Source organism: Notamacropus eugenii, chromosome 1 (assembly GCF_028372415.1).
Source record: "Notamacropus eugenii isolate mMacEug1 chromosome 1, mMacEug1.pri_v2, whole genome shotgun sequence".
Taxonomy (NCBI): domain Eukaryota; kingdom Metazoa; phylum Chordata; class Mammalia; order Diprotodontia; family Macropodidae; genus Notamacropus; species Notamacropus eugenii.
Window position 1 is genome coordinate 484823060 of NC_092872.1, and position 23968 is coordinate 484847027.

General features: G+C 39.1%; 1 protein-coding gene and 1 pseudogene across 6 annotated transcripts in view; both read right to left on the reverse strand.

The window, feature by feature from the left end:
* AK8 (adenylate kinase 8) overlaps positions 1-23968 on the reverse strand; it is a 174488-nt gene that overhangs the window by 91614 nt on the left and 58906 nt on the right. For 4 of the 6 annotated variants that reach the window (XM_072632805.1, XM_072632804.1, XM_072632802.1 and 1 more), the window contains 3 exons: positions 5105-5186; positions 4919-4990; positions 2042-2242 (listed from right to left, as the gene is read on the reverse strand). In XM_072632805.1, the coding sequence (XP_072488906.1) occupies positions 2042-2242; positions 4919-4990; positions 5105-5186 (355 nt within the window). Of the gene's footprint in view, positions 1-2041; positions 2243-2792; positions 2966-4918; positions 4991-5104; positions 5187-23968 lie in introns of those variants that run through there. The other 2 variants (XM_072632807.1, XM_072632808.1) reach the window with 2 other exon arrangements.
* On the reverse strand, positions 5372-10010 carry LOC140519600 (heterogeneous nuclear ribonucleoprotein C pseudogene; annotated as a pseudogene).

A 23968-nucleotide genomic window follows, 5' to 3' on the forward strand; every position in this document is an offset into this window, starting at 1 on the left:
CTTACTCAACTCACTCCTTAATAACGGTAGTTCTTCAATTAGGTGTCCTGAGGATGGATAAGAAGACTCTGTCTATATGGGTAACAGGATCGAGGGTGATTTCTATGAGTATCTGACCTGGATAATTCAGTCCCTCAAAACCTAAATCTCCTTTGCTTCACGAGGTTTATTCAGATAATTGCCTCAGTTTTCTGCATTGCTGTGTTGACAGAGTACAGACAGACACTCTTCAGGAGTCAACCACCTTTAGAAAACTGGTGAATTTTCCAGATAACTGAAAGTTCAGCCTTTAAGTACAGGGGGAAAAAATATTTTAAAATGCTAATCCTTTGAAATGGAAATATTTCTAAAACACATTACACTCTTTTTTGAATAAACAAGATTGCTGAACATAATTTCTCTTTTTCTTTATGACTCAGGAAAATCATTAATGACAGCAATTATTGAACCATACAGGAGCCACAGTGATGTGCTCAGTTGCCTATTGATGTATACAAAGCTCCTTGACCCCAAGTTAAATTATGTCCAACTTTTTGAGAGGTTAAGTCCACTTTTCATACTTTTTCCTAGTCAATTCCTTTACTATAATTTCTTTTTACAATTTTTTTTTTTTTAGTAAACAATGCGGGGGGGAGGGAGAAAGAAAAAGAAAGATGAAACTTAGGTAGCAATATGCATAATTCAAGCAAAATAAATTCCCACATTGGTCTTGTCCAAAAAATGAATGTGTCATTTTGCAGCTCCCTGCCAGGAGGTGGGTGGCACACATCGGGCTTCTGGAATTATAGTCAAGTCTTTGAGTTGATCAGAGTTCTTAAGTTTTTAAAATTTATTCCTTTTCACATAATTATTATTATAGAAATTGTTCTCCTGGTTCTGTTCCCTTCACTCTGCATCACTTTGCGTAAGTCTTTCTAGGTTTCTCCAAAGCTATCCCTTCCATCACTTCTTATGGCACAATAGTATTGTTATATGTCATCACATTTGCTCAGCCATTCCCCAACTGGTAGGTACCCTGTTAGTTTCCAGTAATATGCCACTATAAAAATAGCTGTTATAAGTATTTTTGGACAGGTTAGTCCTTTTCCTATTTTTTTATTTTCTTTAGACCTAATAATGGTTTGGGGTCAAAGGGGTTTGGCCGGGAGGGGAGAGAAAGGGGCAGGCAGCATAGTTGCAAATTGCTTTCCAAAATGGCTGAATTGATTCACAGACACAAACAGTGCCCTGGTGTGCCTTTTTCCTGAAACTCCTCCAAGATTTGTTGTTTTCCTCTTCTGTCATCTTTATCAGTCTGATGGGTGTGAGGTGAAACTTCACAATTGCTTTAATTTGCATCTCTAATTATTAGTGACGTGGAACATTTTTTGATATGACTATTGATAACATGGGATATTTTCCTCTGAAAACTTCCTTTTCATACCTTTCACCCATTTATCAACTGTGAAACACTTATTCTTATACATTGGAATCAATTCCTTATATATCTTGGAATTGAGACCTCTGTCAGAAAAACCTACTGCAAAGATTTTTTCCCCAATACTTTATTTTCCTCCTAATTTTATCTAAGTCAGTTTTGTTATTGCAAAAACTTTTAAATTTTATATAGTCAGAATTGCTTATTTTTCTTCTTTGTCCCTCATTTGGTGATGAACTCTTTCCTTATCCATTTATTTGAAAGGAAAGTTCTTTGTTCTTACCATTTCTAATGATGTGACCTTCTATATCAAAGTCATGTATGCATTTGGAGCTAATCTTACATAGAGTGGACTCATCATTTCTTCTTGTTGTCAGTGTGACTCTCCTCTCTTCAATCAATCAATCAATAAACATTTATTAAGCAATTACTATTTGCAAGAGACTATGCTAAAGCACTGGAGATACAAAAAGAGGCAAAAGACAGTTCCTGCCTTCAAAGAGCTGAGATATATGATACACTCAATAGCCTCAGACGTTACTGTTATAAAGACACTGGATAAATAAGATGTCACTTTGATGGTCATCTGTAATATTGCAAATGATGCTATGAGGTCATATTTACCCTGGTAGAAGACATCCACACAAGGCTGATCAGAACTGATCACTTTCAAAATTTTAGGATAAGAAGGGAGAATCCTAGTAATGTTCCTGTGATATTCAATGAGTCTCTTGGCTGTTTCCTCCTCAGAGATGTCCAATGGTGCCTTCAGCCGCTTCTGCACTTCAGGATCCGAGGGCCAGTCAAAAGTTGTGTGATAAACCTCTGGGGGAAAAGAAGGGGTGAGGGGATCTATTAGAACAAAAGGCGATTGCTCCAAATCACCAAAGCTTGGACCATTGAAGGTCATATATACCATCTGCCCACAATTTCTATGTTGGACCTAAAGTTATGCTAATATAAACTTTAGAAATCTTTCATCTATGTTTGGTTATGATCCAACATTCATCCAATTATTCATTCAATAAATATGGGATGGAGTGGACAAGTTCTTAATTCAATCCCCAGATCTTCTCTTCGGTTTCATTAGACTAAGCAAGAATTCAACTTCTTTCTGCCTCACCATATTTGGAAGGGATGAACAATCACAGATTACAACTGAAGAAAACACAGTTTTCTTCACAGAAAACACAGAAAGTGTTTCTTCAAAACACAGAAAATCTGAAAGACAGCCAGAAACTAATACAACTCCTGAATGAAGACTAGTAGAGATCTTCATTGTAAGTAAAACCTAATTAAGAAAGTGATACAAAACAAAATGAATTGTTGTAATATATTCCTAAGCCAAATAGAAATGATTTTATGAATTATTTACCACTTTGGGTCATCCATGCCACTATTCCCCACCTCTTTCAGACATTGACTCTCAAGGTAGAGAGAGAACAAAAGCTATTTCCCTTGGTCCTTGGTAGGTACCCTCCCTCAAAAGATGAAAGAGGCTCCAACAAAATTAGCATCTTCATGTATTCCCCTGCTTCATTCACTAAGGTAGATATACAGTTGACTGTCCAACAATAGCCCACAGACTAAAACCACACCCCTGATGTCACAATCTCACTTCACTGATGTGTTCCCCAAAGTGCCACGGACTCTTTATGCAGTTACCATAAGTTTCCTGCTTATAGTAGGGTCCAGAGGCCAAGTGGAAAGGAAGTTCTCATCTTTCTGCTCCATCACATAAAATCAAAATATTGGAGTGGAGGGAGGGATGAGGTCCTAGTCCAGACACAGACCCAATCCTGAATGAATGAATGAAGGATTTAAGTGTTTATAATATGCCCAGAAGCTATGCTAAAACCAGGAGACACACACAAAAAAAGCAAGACATTCCCAGTTCTCCAGGACTTCACACTTTAATGGGAATTCAAGTAGGGGGGAGGGCAGAGAGGGGAAAGAGACACAATGAACACAGGAATGTTCACTTGCAGGGAGCATGAAAAGTTTCAGAAATTTTAAGCATTCAGCACTAGAATAGATAAGAGGACCTTGGGGACTGGAAGATGTAGTGGAAGGGTAGATGGTAAGGTCTTGAGGTCCTCCCTCTTACCAGAAGAATTGTAATTGGTGGCTTTCTGCTCATCAAAGTGAACAGCCATGACCACTGTGCAGGAGGAGGTAGGGAACTGGAGGTATCTAGTCCACCACCATTAGAAAAAGGGGAAAGAGGCTCAAGCATTTGAGTGAAAAGGGGATTCTGAGTTTCCTTCCATGGGTGAGGAGGGGTACAGTGTCAATGTTTAGCTATGAGGCAAGAGAAAGAAGGGAGGACTGACAGAAAGGTTTGGGGGAAAGGGGACTCATTGGCCACTACTTGGGTTGAGGAGAGAAAGTACTCGCCCATCCCCCTCATATGGTTGTCAAGGACGTATCTTTCCAGAGTGATCTTGGACAAGGCTCTTAACTTCTCTGGTCCCCACTTTTCTCCTCTTCAAAATAAAGAAGTTGGACTAGATCAGTATGTTCTAAATTCATTTCCACAAGATGAGAATAGACATCCTATGACAAAATAACTAGTACTAGAAATGTTACTCTCTAAAATATCAAACAGCAATTATGTATGTCTGAAAAATACTACAAGCCACAAGATGTTTGTTATGAAAAGTAAGTTTAATTTCCTCAGTCTTAATCTATAATTTCCCTGACAGCTTCTAATCCCCCAAAACAGTTCACCTCCCCAGGACTGTTCAGATCAGTATCTATGGGTTCTATCAATTTGCTTCAAACCTCAAATTTTTCCAAAGTCAATCTGGACTATTAGTAGTTTCCTTAAATTCGATATTCATTTCCCAATTCTATACTCAAGCTGTTTCCCAATGTCCTTCATCTTCATCTCTAAGAATCCCTGTCTTCCTTCAGGGATCAACTCAGTTGCTACTTCCTCTATGAAGCCTTACCCTAATTCCCACAATTGTTCATGGTCTGTCCTTCTTCAACTGTTTTTGTAATATATTTATCTGTACACATGTTCAATTCTCCTAATAGAATGTAAGCTAGTTGAGGGCAAAGACTTTTGTTTTGCCTATGTATACACAATACCAAAAACTATACATAGTAGGTGCTTAATGTTTGTTTAATTGAATTGTCATATAAGTTTGGGAAGTGTTGAGTTAAACTTCTGTCTCATGTTTTATGAGTCTATGGATTTATGAGTCTAAGAAAAGAACTGCAGCAAAGGAAAGAATATATATAACACAGCTATGATTTCCTTACAAAACTGATTCTACCATCTTGGTATTAGTGTCCACCATACTATTTTTTAAACTCTCCATTAGAGAAGACTCATCTGCAGGAGTAAGTCAGTCCAGTCAGCCAATAAACAATGATTAAGTACCTACTGTGTGCCAGGTATTGTGCTATGTGCCAGGTATTGTGCTATGTGCTGGGGATACAAAAAGAGGCAAAAGACAGTCTCTGCTCTCAAGGAGCTCACAATAACATTACCTCCATTATAAGGATCAATTCTTTTGCCCAGATTTCTCTCAATCAGGACAGTGTCTGGAGCTTTCAGCACAACTAGAAAGAGAAGGGGAAAAAAGGAAAAATAGGTTAAAGACACTGACTTTCTATTTTGTTTCTGTATTGGAGGAATGTGGGTGTCATGTGAGGTTGAGGCTGAATGCTACTTACTGACATGCCTGGGAGAGATTCCAGAAGTCTGTATCATCAGTGCCTGTTCTCGAGTTTCAGGAATGCCATCCAAAATCCAGCCCTAGTCAGAAAAATCAGGAAAGGCAGTTTTTGAAATGAGGACAATCTCTACTCTTAATTAAACCTGAAAGTCATATGGGAATGAACAAAACCCTAAGGCACAGATGTCACTATAGAGCACCAAGACATTCCTCCCCACCTCCACCCTCCACCACCGCCCCTTCTAATACTACTTATACCCCTCTTTCTTTTCTCGTTCTCTCTTTTGTCTCTCTCCATCTTTTCTCCCTTTTCCACTCTTTTTCCTGTTCTTTTCTTCCCCTAAATTATAGCTTTAGTTTATCAGTGGTCCCCATAGGTTGATGATCTCCTTCCCTTTCTATCATATAATTTCATCAATTAAGGGAACTTGATTGATAAAGGCTCCCCTGATTAGCCCCCTGCTAACTTTACAAAAATACTATTTCTTTCTCAAAGTAGCTTCTTAGTGCTAAATTTGACTTGAGTTATTACTACTCTTTATATTCTTGAGATGATTGACAACTTTCTGATTTCCTTTGGCCATATGAAGATGACCAAATATGTGTGAAAAGTTGCATTCTGTGGACATTTAATAATAGCTTTATAGGCATTTTCCATGAAGTTACCTTCATTCTGGAGTTACATAATTTTATTTTTAACCTGTCACCATAAATTACTTTGCATTTCAAGTTGCTCCCTGCCAAGTTGCTCTCACTATTCGAAAATGTATTTCAATAGTAATGGAAAAGTACATGATGAGTATATGTAGATTATAATATGCTGCCAACAATGTTTTGTGCACAAGTATCATTTTAAAAAACCCCCACTGGTTTTGAGAACATGTAAGATAGATGGACCAGTCATGCATCAAGAATAAGGAATAAGAGATGAACCATCTGAATACTACAGCACTGATATCCACTAAATTAATGATATCTACTAATTACTTTTTTAATCAGCCAACATTAACCTTTTCACTTTCCCATCCTAATCTTCCTAACCCCACTGAGGAGACAAGAAAAACAAAACCCGTTACACAGATGTATAGTCAATCAAAACAAATTTCTACATTAGCCATGTTCTAAAAAATATTCATTTCATTCTGCATTCTGAGTCTTTCACCTTTCTATCTAAGATGTTTCATTATTAGTCTTCTGGATTCCTGATTCATCATTAAGTCATTAATTCATCATAGACCTCGGCTCTATGATAGTCTATCATATCCAAATGCCATAACTGGTTCTTCTATTCTCTATAGCCCCTCAGATTCCCATTTTTTGCCACCTCAAAAAAGGATATCAATATTTTTGCATTTCCTTAGAGTTAGTTTTGCCTAGCACTAATCTCTCCCTTAATTTACCCTCTAATTCCTACTCCCCTTTCCCTTCTACTTCTCTGTTAAATGAAATATATTTCTGTTCCCAATTATGTGTGTGCATATGTATTCTTCCTTCTTTTGACCAGTTCAAATGAGAATGGTGCCAGTGTCAACTGCTTCCCTCCACCACCTCCTCTTTGCTTGCAAAAAATGGCTCTTTGATTCTGTGAGATAATTTTCCATAACTTTCCTCTCTCTCCCTCCCTCCCTCACACCAACTCTCAACGTATCCCTCTTCCCCTCTCTTTCCATTCTCTTAAGATCATAAAGATATAATAGAACCACTGCCAGGCCTTGCTAATTGGATTCCTTCTATGAACCCTAATGATGATATATTGCTCATAGGGTACACATGTATTATCTTCGCATATTTGAATATAGTTTGTCTTTGTTTAGTCTTTTATCATTCTTCATTCATGTTTACCTTTCTTTTTTTTAAAAACCATACATCCTTTTTATGGTTAAGTCATAAAGAGGTATCAAAATTAAAAGAGCAAAATTACAGGAAACTTCATGTAACTACTAGGAGAATTGAAGGAAGTGGCAAAGAGACTAGGTGCAGGGCAGAATTAATGAACATGGGAAGGATAAAGTTGGGTACAACAGTGAACATGTGCTGGAAGATACTAAGGGAGAGGATCTGGTGAAAAGTTTGATCAAAGACAAGCACCTAGGTAAAGAAATAATGGGATGAGAGCACCAACATGTGCTTAAGAGTCGTCCTCACCATTGGTGCTGTCTCTGTCATCCTCTCCTTCTTCAGGTTCTTTTTCATCATCCTTCATCAACTCCAGCTGGTCATCCCTCCATCTTCATTATCATCATCATCCAGTAGGTCCCCCTCCTCAGCAGTCATCTGTACCCCCCTCAGACTCCATCTTCACATTAGTCTCATCTTTCTTCAGGGAGCTGCTGCTCTGCTCTTCTTCTGACTTATCATTCTTCATCTCTACTGATGGTTTGCTTTGCTCTTTCTCAATTTTTTCCAGACTCTCCAATAAAGAATCCGCTTTCTGTTTTATCTGGGTCAACTCCTTCTTAATTGTCTGAAGATCATCACCTTTCAATCTGGCAGATTGGGATGAAGAGTCCCGCTCTCCACTCTTGGAATTACAGCCACTTTTGCCTCTGCGGGAAGTGTTTCCTGATACACGTTGGCGTTTGGAGGGCACCACTCCACGAGCAATGGGAGGAGGAGATGGTACACGTGTTGGGTAAATGTACATTCTGTCATAATAATCTCGTTGAAAATCATAATCCAGGTCAAAAGAAGAGCTCAGTGGAGTAGAGGGACGGAGAAGGTTGTTCTGGTACTGACCCGTACATCTCCGCTGGAGAACGCTTCACACCTGCTTTTCCTCGGTTCACTTTTGGCTCAGCAGCCAGATTAATATCTAGTACCTGGCCAGCAATCATTCTGCCATCCTCTCCTGCCACAGCAGCGCGGGCATTTCGCTCATAAACATACTGAACAAAAGCGAAACCCTTATGAACAGAGCAGCCCACGATCTTGCCGTACTTGGAGTAGATGGCCTCAGCATCAGTCTTCTTAACAACCAGAGTGTTGAGATTTCCAAGGAAGACACGAGAGTTCATGGATCAGGGGCCAGTCTCGTTGGTGACATTGCTGGTCATGGTGTTTGATGGCAAGGGTCAAACAGCCACAAGTGTAGCTGAAGAGCAAAAAAGTCTCACCGATGGGGAGAGGGAGAAAAGGGTGAATTCTGAATCTCTGCCTCGCCGATCCGACAGTGGCAAAGAAACGCACTACTGCTCCAGGAGCCTCTTCAACCGTTACTATTACTTCTCCGTCCCAGTCTCCATCTCCTCACCATGTTTCCCTTTCAATGTTGCTCCTCACTCCTGAGTTTGAACTTCACAGTTTCTCTAAATCTTTGCTCTTTTCATTAGGAATCTTTTGTTGTTGTTCAGTCACGTCTGTCTCTTCATGACCCCATTCAGTATTTTCTTGGCACAGAAATGGCAAAGAGTGTTTTGCCATTTCCTTCTCCAACTCATTCTACAGATGAGGGAACTGAGGCAAACAGTGTTAAGTGACTTGCCCAGGGTCACACAGCTAGTAAGTGTCTGAGGCTGAATTTGAACTCAGTTAGATGAATCTTCCTGTTTCCAAGCACAGTGCTCTATCCACTGAGCCACCTAACTGCCTCCTAGGGATCCTTGGAAGTCCTCTTTCATTAAAGATCCATTTCCCCCTACTCTTGCATTATTCTCAGTTTTTCTGGGTAAGTTATTCTCAACTGTAAGCCCATATCCTTTGCCTGTAATGTCACAGTCCAAATTCTCTAGTCTTTTATAGTGGTGGCTGCTAAATCAAGTGTGATCCCAATGGTAGCTCCTCAGGACTTCAATTCTTTTTTCTTAGCTTCTGGCAGTAATTTTTTTTTTTTTACCTGGAAGCTCTAGATTTTGACTATAATGTTCCTGGGGCTATGAAGTTTCCCTTTGAGGTTTCTTTCAATAGATTCTTTGTGGTTCCCTTTAGCCCTCTAATTTTCAGAGTTCTAGATAATTTTCAGATTTCTTGAAATAGGCTGTCTAGGTTTTTGGGTTTTTTTTTTTTTTATCACGGCATTCATAGTCGAATGATTCTTGAATTTCTTCTCCTCAATCTGTTTCCCCCCCTCAGGTAACTTTCACTTTCTTTATGTTTTAGGTTTTTTTTTACTTTGTTTTAATATTTCTTGTTGCTTCATGAAGTCATTAACTTCTGCTCAGTCCATTCTGATTGTTAACCAGTTTGTTGCTTGGATGAGATTTTGTACCTCTTCTGCCAAACTTATGATTTTCCTTTTCATTTTTTCCTTCCTTAGTTCTCATTTCTTTTCCAGCATTTTCCTCATATGGTCTCATTTCATTTATTAAAAAAAAAACCTGAACTTTTTAAAAAAGTCTCACTTCATCTCTTCCAAGAATTCTAGCTAGCTTTTTTTCCTCTCTGTAGCAATACTTGTAGATGTTTTGGTGTCATTCTCTTCTGCATTTGTGTCTAGAGTATCCTTGCCACTCTAGTGGCAAAACTCTAGAGAGTTTTTGGTTTGTTTCCCTGTTCTTCCAGGATGTTGTTGCTAGTTAGGGCTGGTTTCTGTACACTTCTGAAGGGAAGGTCTGTCCTGTTTCTACTTTCTTGGGATATTTAGTGTTGTGTTATTCCAATACCTCAGGGACAGTCTAGGGACCTGCAAGCTTTCAGTGCTCTCAAAGCCATCTGATCCAGGCAAAGTCTGATTACTGCCCCCCTCATCTGAGCTCTATGAGTTTCTGACCTCAGTTTTGGTCTGGGCAAGAGTAAACTGCATTTGAATTCCTTCTCTATCAGCTAGTTGGAAAGCTCTGTTGGCTCAGAGCAACAGAACTATGGGCTTCCAAAACACTGACAACACAATAGTTAATACAGAACAATTCAATCCAATTTAATTTAATGAATATTTATTAAGCACTTACAATGTGCAAGACACTGTAGGAGATGATACAAAGACAAAAATAAAAAAAATTGTGCTGATTTTTTTTCTCTCTAAAAAATACTATTTGTCATATGAGATTGGCTCTTGGGGAGAGGGAGAAGATAATTAAGATAACTATGATGGTGCCAGAAACAGAAACATAGATAAAATTATTTTAAATGTAATTAGGAAATGTTTAACAAAATAAAAATACAATAAAACTTAAAGGAAAAAGAAAAACAGCTTCTGTTTTCCAGGAGTTTACCTTACATTAGGGGATGCACATAAGTAAACAGATAACTAAGACAAATAATTTGAGGAAGGAGAGGGAATTAAGGGGGAAGAGGAAAGACTTCCCATGATTGGTGGCACATGAGCTAACAGAAATCTAGGAATTCTAAGGGGTAGAAGTAAGGAGGGAGCACATTCCAGATGCGGTGAAAAGCAAGCCTGCACACAGGGACACAGAGACAACAGATGGAATGCCAAGTTCAGGAAACAACAAGTAAGCCAAGTAGGATGTGAAGCGGGAGAAAGTGAGTAATAAGAAATCTCTTGAAAGACAAGGTGGACTCATGATGAAAAATGCTATCCACATCTAGAGAAAGAACTGATGGAATCTGAATGCAGATTGAAGGTTACTATTTTTCTTTTTTTTCCCTTTTGGTTTGTATTTTCTTTTACAACATGTCTAATATGGAAATATGTTTTCCAGGATTGCATATATATATATATATATAACCTATATCAAATTGCTTACTGTCTTGGGTAGGAGGAAGGTGAAGGAGGGAGGTAGAAAATTTGGAACTCAAAAAAATATTTTAATGAATGTTTTAAAAAATTATTTTTGGGGGGGCCGAGCCAAGATGGCGGAGTAGAAAGACGCACATACACATAGCTCCGAACCCACAACCCACAGAACGGCTACAGGGGAGTAACTCATGGTGAATTCTGCACCCAGAGGCCACGGGAATATTGGAGCGAGGGAGATTTCTGTTCCGGAGAGACCTGCAAACCTCTCGTGGGGGTCCTTCGTGCTGCGGACTGGGCGCCGGGACTGGGAGCTGAGGGCAGCCCTCCCGTGGCCACAGCACCGAGAGGAAAAGATCCGAGCGGGCTTCGGGGATGGGATCTCCAGCGGCCACGTGGGTCCCTCCACCCACAGAGGGACCTGCAAACCTCTCGCAAATGGTACGTCTCGCTGCAGATGCGGAGCCCAGCCCAGCCCAGACCTGCTGCGGCCACAGCACCAAGAGACACAGACCCGAGCAGGCTTCAGGGACGGGATCTCCAGCGGCCGCACAAGTCCCTCCGCCCACAGGTGATGGGGGTCGGTGAGAGAGTCTCTTTGGCGGGTCAAGAGGGGAGTGGGGTGCCCCCATGATTCGGGCCCCCCCCGGGAGGTAGAAGCTGAGAGGCGGCTGCAGACCAGGGCTCCCCAAGCGGGAGGGAGCATGAATCCATTGTGGAAGGTCTGTGCATAAACCCCCTGAGGGAACTGAGCCTGAGAGGGGGCCCTGCCCCGACCTGACCACCTGAACATAATCTCATACTGAATAGCAGCCCTGCCCCCGCCAAAAGCCCTAAGGCTGGAAGCAGCATTTGAATCTCAGCCCCCAAACGCTGGCTGGGAGGATCAGGAGGCGAGGTGGGTGTGAGGAGAATATTCAGAGGTCAAGTCACTGGCTGGGAAAATGCCCAGAAAAGGGAAAAGAAATAAGACTATTGAAGGCTACTTTCTTGGAGAACAGGCATTTCCTCCCTTCCTTTCTGATGAGGAAGAACAATGCTTACCATCAGGCAAAGACACAGAAATCAAGGCTTCTGTGTCCCACCCCACCCAATGGGCTCAGGCCATGGAAGAGCTCAAAAAGAATTTTGAAAATCAAGTTAGAGAGGTGGAGGAAAAACTGGGAAGAGAAATGAGAGAGATGAAAGAAAAGCATGAAAAGCAGATCAGCTCCCTGCTAAAGGAGACCCCAAAAAATGTTGAAGAAATTAACACCTTGAAAACTAGCTTAACTCAATTGGCAAAAGAGGCTCAAAAAGCCAATGAGGAGAAGAATGCTTTCAAAAGCAGAATTAGCCAAATGGAAAAGGAGATTCAAAAGCTCACTGAAGAAAATAGTTCTTTCAAAACTAGAATGGCACAGATGGAGGCTAAGGACTTTGCAAGAAAGCATGATATCACAGAACAAAGAGAGAAGAATGGAAAAATGGAAGATAATGTGAAATATCTCATTGGAAAAACAACTGACCTGGAAAATAGATTCAGGAGAGACAATTTAAAAATTTTGGGACTACCTGAAAGCCATGATCAAAAGAAGAGCCTAGACATCATCTTCCATGAAATTATCAAGGAAAACTGCCCTGAGATTCTAGAACCAGAGGTCAAAATAAATATTCAAGGAATCCACAGAACACCGCATGAAAGAGATCCAAAAAGAGAAACTCCTAGGAACATTGTGGCCAAATTCCAGAGTTCCCAGGTCAAGGAGAAAATATTGCAAGCAGCTAGAAAGAAACAATTCAAGTATTGTGGAAATACAATCAGGATAACACAAGATCTAGCAGCCTCTACATTAAGGGATCGAAGGGCATGGAATAGGATATTTCAGAAGTCAAAGGAACTAGGACTAAAACCAAGAATCACCTACCCAGCAAAACTGAGTATAATACTTCAGGGGGAAAAATGGTCTTTCAATGAAATAGAGGATTTTCAAGCATTCTTGATGAAAAGACCAGAGCTGAAAAGAAAATTTGACTTTCAAACACAAGAATGAAGAGAACCATGAAAAGGTGAACAGCAAAGAGAAGTCATAAGGGACTTACTAAAGTTGAACTGTTTACATTCCTACATGGAAAGACAATATTTGTAACTCTTGAAACATTTCAGTATCTGGGTACTGGGTGGGAGTACACACACGCACATGCACACACGCACACATACATAGAGGCAGAGTGCACAGAGTGAATTGAAGAAGATGGGATCATATCTTAAAAAAAAAAATGAAATCAAGCAGTGAGAGAGAAAGATATTGGGAGGAGAAAGGGAGAAATTGAATGGGGCAAATTATCTCTCATAAAAGAGGCAAGCAAAAGACTCATTAGTGGAGGGATAAAGAGGGGAGGTGAGAGAAAAACATGAAGTCTACTCTCATCACATTCCACTAAAGGAAAGAATAAAATGCACACTCATTTTGGTAGGAAAACCTATCTCACAATACAGGAAAGTGGGGGACAAGGGGACAAGCAGGGTGGGGGGGATGACAGAAGGGAGGGCATGGGGAGGAGAATGCAATTCAAGGTCGACACTCATGGGGAGGGATAGGATCAAAAGAGAATAGAAGTAATGGGGGACAGGATAGGATGGAGGGAAATATAGTTAGTCCTATACAACACAACTATTATGGAAGTCATTTGCAAAACTACACAGATTTGGCCTATATTGAATTGCTTGCCTTCCAAAGGGAAGGGGTGGAGAGGGAGGGAGGTAAAGAAGTTGGAATTCAAAGTGTTAGGATCAACTGTAATGTTCTTACCACTAGGAAATAAGAAATACAGGTAAAGGGGTATAGAAAGCTATCTGGCCCTATAGGACAAAAGAGAAGACGGAGACAAGGGCAGAGAGGGATGATAGAAGAGAGAGTAGATTGGTCACAGGGGCAATTAGAATGCTTGGTGTTTGGGGGAGGGAGGGGATAAAAGGGGAGAAAATTTGTAACCCAAAATTTTGTGAAAATGAATGTTAAAAGTTAAATTTAAAAAAAAATTGTTTTTACATGTGATTGGGGGGAAAATTAAAATATTATTTTAAAAAAAGAAAGGTTGGGTCCAAATTTTGAAAAACATAAGGGCCAAGCTAAGGAATTTGCATTTTATCAAAGAAACACTAGAAACCTCTGAAGATTCTTGAGGAGGGTATGACTTGATCAGACCTGGGCTTTAAGAATTTTGGTAGCTGTATGGGAGAAGAGATTGGAGAGGAGAGAGCCAAAAGTCCAATTAAGAATCTCAATAACCTAAGCAAGGTCATGAAATAGAGTGGTAGCCATGAGAGAAGAGAAAAGGAGGTAGATGCAAGAGATGTTACAGAGGGAGACAATCCATAGGATTTAGCAGTCAAGTGAAGTCCGTGATGGCTATCCTGTCAAAATGTAATTCATCTTCCAAGACTATTCCTTGCTCTTCTAAATTGATTGCTTCATTGTCTATGGTATCTTTTAGCAGATGAAGTTTTCTTTCTTCTCTCTTTTAATTAGCTCTATTTTTGCTTTTACTTTGTCTAAGATAAGGATTGCCATCCCTGTTTTCTTTCTTTTTTTAAATTTCAAATTAGATTAGATTCACGTTGGATCATGAACTGGTCTGATCCTTCCAGTCTCTTTCAAAGGATCATATTCTTTTATGTTTATTTCCCCCAATCCAGATTTTACTCTGGGAAAATCTCCAAACAATATCTCAAGTTTCAGTCTCCACAAATGTGGGTAACAGAGATCATTACTGGCTCTGGATGTTTGTCCTTTGTTATCGATGAGAGCATCAGGAAGGTGATGTCATGACTTGCAAGTGAATTGGATTTAAGGGAGGAAAGACTATCTAAAGTCACCAGCCTCACTCTCTCCTTCAGAGACATTTGGGTCCAGTGGCAAGATATAGATCAGGACAACTGGAGATGGCCCTGGATGCAGTGGGAGAGCTTGGCCTTTTTAAGCTAAGGTCTTTCCCAGATCTCAGTTTGAATGAAGCAATGAACATTCAGTGATTAAAGTTAGGTAAGAAATGAGGCAAAGAGTGGCCTCTTTCACCTAGTCAAAAAAAAAGAAAATCAGTCTGGGAGGGGAAGACCCTCCAGGGTTCCTGGTCAAAACAGAAACAATTGCTATTTACATTCACTCCGAGCCACCAAAGCTCAATCAATGACAAAGGGGAGGCTTGGGCTGGGACTTGTTGGTGGCCAGTCAATGAGAGTACTGGCTCCCATACAAACATTCCAGGAAGTCAGTGCATTTAGGTAAAGGACATACTTTATTTCACACCACAGAAAATACAGAATATCCAAAGGAGTCACAGAAACCCATCAAGGGATAGAGTAAAAAAATACATCGTAAGGTACTTAAAGAACTCAAAGGAGTACATCAGAGTTTTTCCCTTTAAAAAGAACTGAACTTGGGTTACCATTGCTGCAACACTGGCATTCTGAGGAATCCCATACCCTTCAATGGGTACCTTACACAGTTCCTTCTCCAAAAATCATAATGCTCCTTCTCCTAGAAAATAAAAAGAAGAAATTCCCTCCTCCTGCCCTCTCTCTTCCTTACTCTGAAAAGAGGTACAAGGAAAAAGGACCAAGAACCATCTGTCATTCATTTATATAAGCCAACATTATATAAGCCAGACTGACAAGGTTCTATCTTCTCAAGACACCTAGCCAGCTAGCTATCTTGGGAGAAGCCTCAGCCACTTTAGATGAATAAGGAGCTCATGCCCTGTCTTCTCAACAAAGTACCAATGGGTACATCCACAATTACCAAGGAGAGGGTGCTCATTAGATATCCCAAAGGCTCAAGCTATAAACATATCAAATTGATCAAGTAGCTCATTAAATTGATCTTAGAAATTCCCATTGCCCCCTCTTTTTCTTTGCTTTTACAATGTTCTTGCCCCCCAAAAACCTGCAGCTGTTTTTTAGAAGCAATTTAATGCAGAAGAACTACTGACCTAGGAGCAAAGAGATTTGAATTTTGATTCTGGGATGGACCACTCACTTGCTGTGTGACTTGGAGCAAGTCATTTGCTTTCTCTGGACCTCTTGGTCTCTCCTAATCTATACAATAAAGAGACTGGACTAGCTGGTCTCAAATATTCCTCTTCCAGTTCTATCATCCTTGAGTTGTTTTTAAATATTTGCACATAATATATGCATGCATACATATGTACGTATAATATATGGGTGTATATATATATGTTGTGTATATATATTATATACACACACATATTTATGTTATACACATACATACATGGTATGCTGCTTTAATAGTCAAATTAATTCAAACAGAATCAGCTTTTGGGGACTAAATGTGCAATTGGTAAGACACAATGCTATCAAATGAAAACTAGAAATGAACTTTGGCTCACTGTAAATATTCTTTGTAAGAGATCTCACTTTAAATCAGATGCTTCATAGAATTTGGTAGCTCTACAGATAACATTTGTTGGAGCCACACAAATACAAGAATTCCCACAAAGGTCAGAGGTACATTGATAGGCACGAAGCAGCAATCAAGGTCACACACAAAGAATAACAGTTGATTTAGGGAAGGAAGTCCACTTTAACCTACCAACGGTGAGGATAAACAGAAAACAAATGGCGTTCCCAGGGTGTCATGTGGAGAGGAGAATTTTTCCAATATTAAAATATTTAGGCTGCCGCAGCAATTGAGTGAAAATAAAAACAAGCCAAAGAGATTTAAAAAGCAAAGAACATTGGCAAAAATCAGGCTAGCTTTCATTATTTTCTTAAATTATACAGCAAAACTCAGAGTCACTGAACCCCTCATTTCTGGAACTAATGAAGCAACGGTGTTAAAAAAAATGTTAACAGCCTTTTGCTCCCTTAAGTCCTTGTTATAGCCAGCTAAGTGTTGGATTGCAGATCTTAGAAAAAATAAACATTTACAAATTTAAGCAATACTACAGGAGTACAGTGGAACACCTCATTTTTTTAGAGGCACTGATATCTCTCCCACTTATAGATCTTGAATTTGAATCAAAAAATTCCCAAAATATATCAAATTCTTAACTCATTTTTCTTTTCTTTAAGATATGTAAAGGAGGATTTTTTTTTTTAATAGAACAACTGTTTGTCATTATGCTTCAGATCACTTTGGGGAATGAAGGAAACTGGTATAACATCTTCACTCAGTACCTAAAAAAAGGCATCTGCTTTTAATATTGCATTAGTGAGCAATCATTTTAATCTCTGCCATAAATTTTCAGCTGATAACAGTATGTGGTCCAGAGCTTTTAGAACTATTTCAGGGGAACATATCTCACTGACTTCTTTTGGGGAAAGTGGGACATTCCAATTACATAGGAAAAATGCAGCAAATGAGGAACAACTCCCTAATTAGCCTGGCTTCACTGATGCACCATTCTCCAGGTGCAGGAATGAAATAAAAAAAAAAAAAAAAGGAATGAGCAAACCAGCAGTCAGCCATTCCCAAGGTCTGCTTTCTCAGGCTAGGATGAACGATAAGGTCACCCAGGTGCCAAGAAATGAATTATTCCCTACAGGACTCCCAGAGGAAGGAGAATGCCAGTCCACATAATGGCAGTATAGATGGTATCAGAAGTCCAGAGCTCCACTGCAGAGGCAGGCTATTTAGCCAGCCAAGTGAGACATTTTATCACCATGCCTGCCCAAGTCAGCTGGCTTGAATTCCAACGAACTAAAGGGAGCCATAAACCAGATCTCTGGAATCAAGGCAGTTTCAATATGGCGAGTCTCCAAGACAGAAGCTCTGAGTCTAGCCGTGAATCTCGGAGAACATCTTTCTCTTTCAAGTTGCTCTTAATTTTACAGAAATTGTACGCAACTGCCCAACTTCAAAATGGATGTTACTTTCTAGTCTAAAAGAAAGTACTTTAAGCTAGAGAGCAGACAGCTTAATGCCTGCAAATTCCAGAGAAACAAGAGGTTATAAATCAGTAAAGAGCATCCTCTCACTAGCATTATGAGGCACCAAACACATGTGGAATAAAACGATACAGTTAGGTTTCTAGGTCTGATTTCCAAGTCACTGGATTCTAAGATATCAGTCAATTCCTAATTAGAATATATTATCCGTCTTCTTGGCAGTTCAGTGAAATGTCTATTTCACTCCAGAGCTGCAGCTTTGTTCAGAACAGGTTAATTGATATTCTGATGCATTCTCTCACCATACCCCCAGTGGCTCGGTTCTGTTTTATCACACATCAAAAAGGCCTTCTGCTCAGGGCACCCCATGCACCAGCACGGGGCTGGAGGTCTGAGCAGCTGCAAGGAGTACGGTATCACAGGAGGGACAAGCACTGAGCAGATGTCACACATAAAAAAAGAGAGAGAGACAATAAAAAGGCAGGAAGACTTGGGAACCAAGCAAGGGGAAACAAGGCACAGCAGAGCAAGACCTGACTTCAAAACATTCTTATCATGCTTTATGCAAACACAGTTCCTTCCTGCCCTCAGGATTATTATTAAAGTGTAATTAGCATCTTCACATGATAAGATTCTGTTGCTTTCTGAATCTTCTTTTCTGATGAGTTGCTCTTCATCTCATATCTCCTCCTCTAAAGCTTAGATTGGATGTGTTCCCTCGTGTTTTAAGCTCCTTGAGGGCAGGGACAATGCTTTACTTATCTTTCTATCTCCCCTACATTTATCCCGTACAGCATCTTACACATTGTAGGCTCTAAATTGTTGGTTGAATATATGAATGAATGAACAAGTTTTCTCCCAGCATCACCACTTCTCCCTACCCCAAATGAAATCTACCACAGGTTTTCAATTAGTAAGCAACACATTATCTTTTTAGAGAGAGAGTCTTATACCCCACTCTTCTTCAGAATCAGATCTGGATCCAGCACCGAGTGCCTCCAGAACCCAGATTAAAATTTACTGGGAAATGTTTAACAAAATAAAGAAAAATACAGTATAGCAGAGATAATATTAATTTGTGATTTTGCAAAATCAATAGATGACCTGCAGGGATCTGTTTTCATTTGAGTTTAACACTACTGCTCCATACTATGCAATTCAACTGATCACTTAAATTTACTCAAATGCCATGCAAAATTCTCTTTGACAACCTATGCTAGCAAAAGGGTCCTTATTTTGAATTCAGGCCTTCAATTTTTGAAAATAATAATATAAATCTTTGAAATAAATATAAAATAAAAAATAAATGTTTGAAAATAAAAGATATTTATGAAAAATTCTGAGCTACAAAATAGTTCTTACAACAGATGATCCAGATATCCAGCAAAAATCAGATAATATTAAAAAATCAAGCCTTATGTTATACATACAGATACACACACTTAAACTAAAAGAGAACCTATATATGTTCTCTATGCTTAATATGTATTCTCTGTACACTATTATATATATGTATATATGTGCACATATATATACACAGACACATACACATATATATAATCATAATCCCAGGTATTTGGTACCCTTCCACCAAGATTATATTAACACTGAGTTAGCGTTGCCTAGAAAAATAAGTCTATACCAAAACCCACACTCTAAATTTTTTAAATGATAATAAAAGTGTAACCTCTTGGCAAGAAGAATAATAGGTGTTCCTAATCTGAAGAGAGTTATTAAAGTAAGACTTGAAAAATAAATATATTTCAATTATAACTGGGGCAAACCTAAGTAGGGTATCAGTCACTAAGAATTCAGTCAAAACCACTTATTCAGGCTACTTTAAGCATTAATTTTGTATCAGCTAGTCTCAGCCCATGGATTGTAGAGACCAAATCCAATACTGTAAAACAACATTTTCTTTATATGGAAGCTAGGCCTGTGACTAGGGTCAGGGAGAACATATATGTCTTATAGGTTCCACATTGCTACTATGTTTGCTGAACTGAATTGAATTGGACCCATGTTAAACCATTTTAATATAGTAATTATACTTTGAGGGTGCTCACTTATTTACCTAAGAGTCACTCATTTAATGAATTTTTTAAACATGTATGCTGCATTTTTCTTTTGTAAAGTAGAAATCTGGTGTGGTATTGCTATTATTTTACTCAGATTTTCATGAAAACTCTTAGTTAATTTCCCACATTATTTGATGCCTCTGTGGTTCCCTGCATGACCTTGGTTATTTCACTTCCATTCTTTAGGTCTCTGTTTCCTCATCTGCAAAATGAGCTGATTATATTTGATGAAGTCTAAGATTCCTTCAAGCTCTGACACTCTGTTCTACAGTCCAGTATCAGTAAGTCTAATCTTCAGTAACCTACTTCCATCTGCAGTGAGACATACTGTATAAAAACCAATTCCACGTCAGAGAATCCAGTCTGGTATTCACATCAGCAATGAAAATATTTCATTTACTGAAAAGATCTCCAAGAATTTTCTTAATTATTGCTCTGATGAGATAAGGAAGGTCACCTGGCTTTCCAGTATCTATTACTCTCGCTTCACAGTATTGTAACTATTTCAACAGGATCCATCCCCTTTTCTTTCATTTCAAAAGCACATCTTCTGCCTAGACATTCTTTGGTCATATCATACTAAAATACCGGACCAGTCCATGACAAACCTGTAAAGCTGGGGAAATGTGTCTTTAACATAGTCTCTCCTCTATCAGTGCCTTTTCTTCATTCCCTTCACTCTGCTACCCCTGGCATCCCGACCTAGGCATCTATCTTGATCTCAGCTGGCTGTCAACGGAACCCTGATAAAGTATTCACTGATTCTGGTTTATGGTGTTTCCTTCCCATGGGTGCTTGCATTTTAATAGATGTCTTTGTATTTCAGCAACACTTTCCATTTTTCAATCACACTTTCAAGTCCCATCTACACTGACCAAATGTGAGACAAAATTCTTCCATTTGGACTTCTAATTAAAAAACAAAACAAAACCTCAGATATACCATAACACTATATCATTATTACTAAGGGGTGATCTTATCACACAATAGTATAAATTACTCCATTTTAATCTGCATTTATGTCTTATTAGTATTAAAATAGTGTATCAAATAGAATTTATTGAGACATCCTGAACTATATGAACCAACCAAGGGACTCTAAATCTCTAGCCTCACTAAACAACACTGTGGTCTGGCAGAACCAAAAATAAGGAAATGATCATGGAGCCATACTCACTGTGTACTAACCCCAGGAGATGAAATGTTCTCACAAGTCTCTGCTCCTAACATAATGCTTGCAATAAGTTTTCTGTGTACGCACTAAGACCTCCCCGTCTGATCCCCTGCAATCCTAACTACATTTGTATTAGAGGAACACACAACACACAGTCTCAGCAGAGCTGTTGATCAATAAAACTATACTCCTTAGAGGATGCATGTGACATCTATAAACCTGTGAGTGTCAAAACAATGGCAAAAAAATTCAGTATTCCTACTGTCAGTGGGATGAAAGCTATGCAATTAATGCTGGTCCAATGACACCACAAGGAAAAATAAAACAAGCAGCTGGTGGTACTACAGTCCAGCATATGACTTCTCGACTCTGTTAACATTTTCAGTATAAAATACTGACTCATGTTATGGGCAAGACAGCATAAATCTGTTACCAAAAATAAAAATAAAAACTCTGGAAATCTTCCAACTATGAGCTTAAACTTTGGATTCTGTGGTTAAAATGACAGCACAAAAGGAAGGATGTTGAACATTTTCTACCTTTTTCTTCAGGAAGCAGCTTTGGAGTAGTGAAAACTAGATAGGGATATATTCAAGTTCAGTCTACATGCACTGAAATCAGGATACCCACTAATACCCAAGGAAGCAGTGGGTTCAGGTGCCAAATACAATCACTGAATTTGATCGAGTGCTAACTACACGAAAGTCTTGTGCATTCATGACATACATAGGGGTGTGTACATGTATAACATATACATGTATGTTACAAATATCTATTACATGAGTTATATGTGTGTACAAATATATATTGTGTATATCTTTGTGTATACATATTGTCTCTACCAGCTTATATTCCAGACAACTTTGGCAATGAGTAATTGGGGGTTTTTTAGGTCCCTAAAACATTTTGCCTTCTAAAATTGGAGTCCCTTCACTTTCTAGCTGTATGAGTAGGCAAGTCCCTGCATTGCCCTGGACCTGACTTTGACCAACTGTGAATGTTAATATTAGAAAGACTTGTCACAGGGCTATTGTATGGAAAGCATTTTATTAGCCTTGAGGTACTTTGGAAATATAACTACTACCCTGAATTATAAGTATATTTGTGATTAAGGGCCTTAATATAAAGTGAAGTCTAGACAAAAATAAATTAGGCTATGAACTCTTTGGTGATAATTTCTTACTTTCACTAAAACAGAGAAACTACCCCATAGCGATATATGTGTGTATATTATAAGTAAATATGTAATATATACCTATAATATACTTTTTTGTTTAGGTAACTGTCTCTTATGGACACTTTTAAGATTGTCATCACTGATGAACATCCCTACCAGTTTATATTCTGATATATACAATGTATACATGTTCAAAACATCAAGGAGTTCTCTGTACACTGTATATTTGATGAAACTAAATGATATTCTGCACTAAAACTCAATCCACTGCTTCTTTTAGCATTAGTGGGTATGTTTATAGCAATGGACCAAATTCTGATTTCAGTTATATGTGGATAAAGGTTGAATGAGGTAGCTAGATGCCTCGGTGAGTAGAGCACCTGAACTGGAACTGGCTGTCTAACCCTGAGCACATCATTTAACCCTGTTTTTGCCATAATCTCCTCATCTGTAAAATGAGCTGGAGAAGGAAATCCAAACCATGGTAGTATCTCTGCCAAGAAAACTCCAAATGGGGTCATGAAGAGTCAGACACAACTGAAATGACTCAACGACAGCAACAGAGGTTGAATATAGCCCTGTTCATTTCTTATCTATTCTGAAAACAGGCCCATAGGTATGTGGATCCATAGAACCAATTAGAACAAACAAACCTAGTCACAATTTTTTCTTAAGTTCTATAGAAAGCCTGAACTCACACCACGCTTCACAATAATAGCGAGCACAGGTGGGATGGGATATCTGACAAGGAGCCAGAGTGTGGGGAGGGGGGAATAAAGGGTCTTTTTGAACAGGTAAGTGAAATGGGGTGTTTAGAATTCATTAAACAGGAACACAGACTTGAGAGAGCCTTCCTCTGCAGACTGAAGAATGTCTTTCATTTAACAGCACCACAGGAAGACACAAAGATGCAGCATGTATGTTTTTCATTAGAGAAAATATGATTTCAACTAGGGGGACTCAGAGTACCATGGGGCTTTCCAAAGTGTTTGGTAAAGAAGAAAGGAGAGGTACTTGAAGATAGAATCATGATTGAAGATCATATCAGCAGAGGAAGACAGAAGGATAAAGTGACCTCCACAGTTGAACATCAGGAAAACTAATTTCTAACTCAATCACACTAAAGGCCCTTCCCTTAAGGCATAAGTATGTCTTAAAAGGAGTATGCAGAGAACTGTGTATACTCTGCCTTCTTTCATTACACTCAAGAACTTTTTGAACTAAGCCTCACCTCCAAAAGAAATGAGCTCAGTCCCAAAAGGGAACTCACATGAGTGAAAGAGAAAGAAGAAAGAAGATTGGGGGTGGGTGGGGGGTGTAGGAGAAGCAGTTTATAGCTGGTCTGGCAATCTTATTGATTTTTTTTGGTGGGAAATGCATTTAATCATCATGCATCTGGTACCTGAGCTACTCAGACTTCTTTGAGGCACATAATGGTGAACAACATTAGAAACTCGTAGTATCAGGGCTCAGAAATGTAATAGTATTGTTGGTCTGTGGATTCAAGGGTGCTAGAAGCTGAAATACCCATTGGCCTTAACAAGTTTCTCCCATTTGTTTTCTTTCTGCATACTCCCTTAGCTGTTGTTCTGCTGCCTGGATATATAAGGCTTGTCCAGTGCCCTTCCCCCAGACTGATTGCTCCTCCTTGGCCATCTGTGGAGTGCCATAAAATGCTGCCTTTCTTGATGCTATGAAGAGCTATGGCCTTTTGTGGGTGATAAAATATCGGGGCTCTGACAAGTCACCATAACTGTACATGAGTCACTGCTTTTGTGTTTTCGTAAGTTTAAAAAACATCTTTTTTTCCCTACTAGCCAGATATTATCCAGCTCATGCAACTCTGACATAGTCTAAGAGAAGGAAACAAGCATTTTCTAAGTGCCTACTGGGTACTGTGCTAAGCACTTTA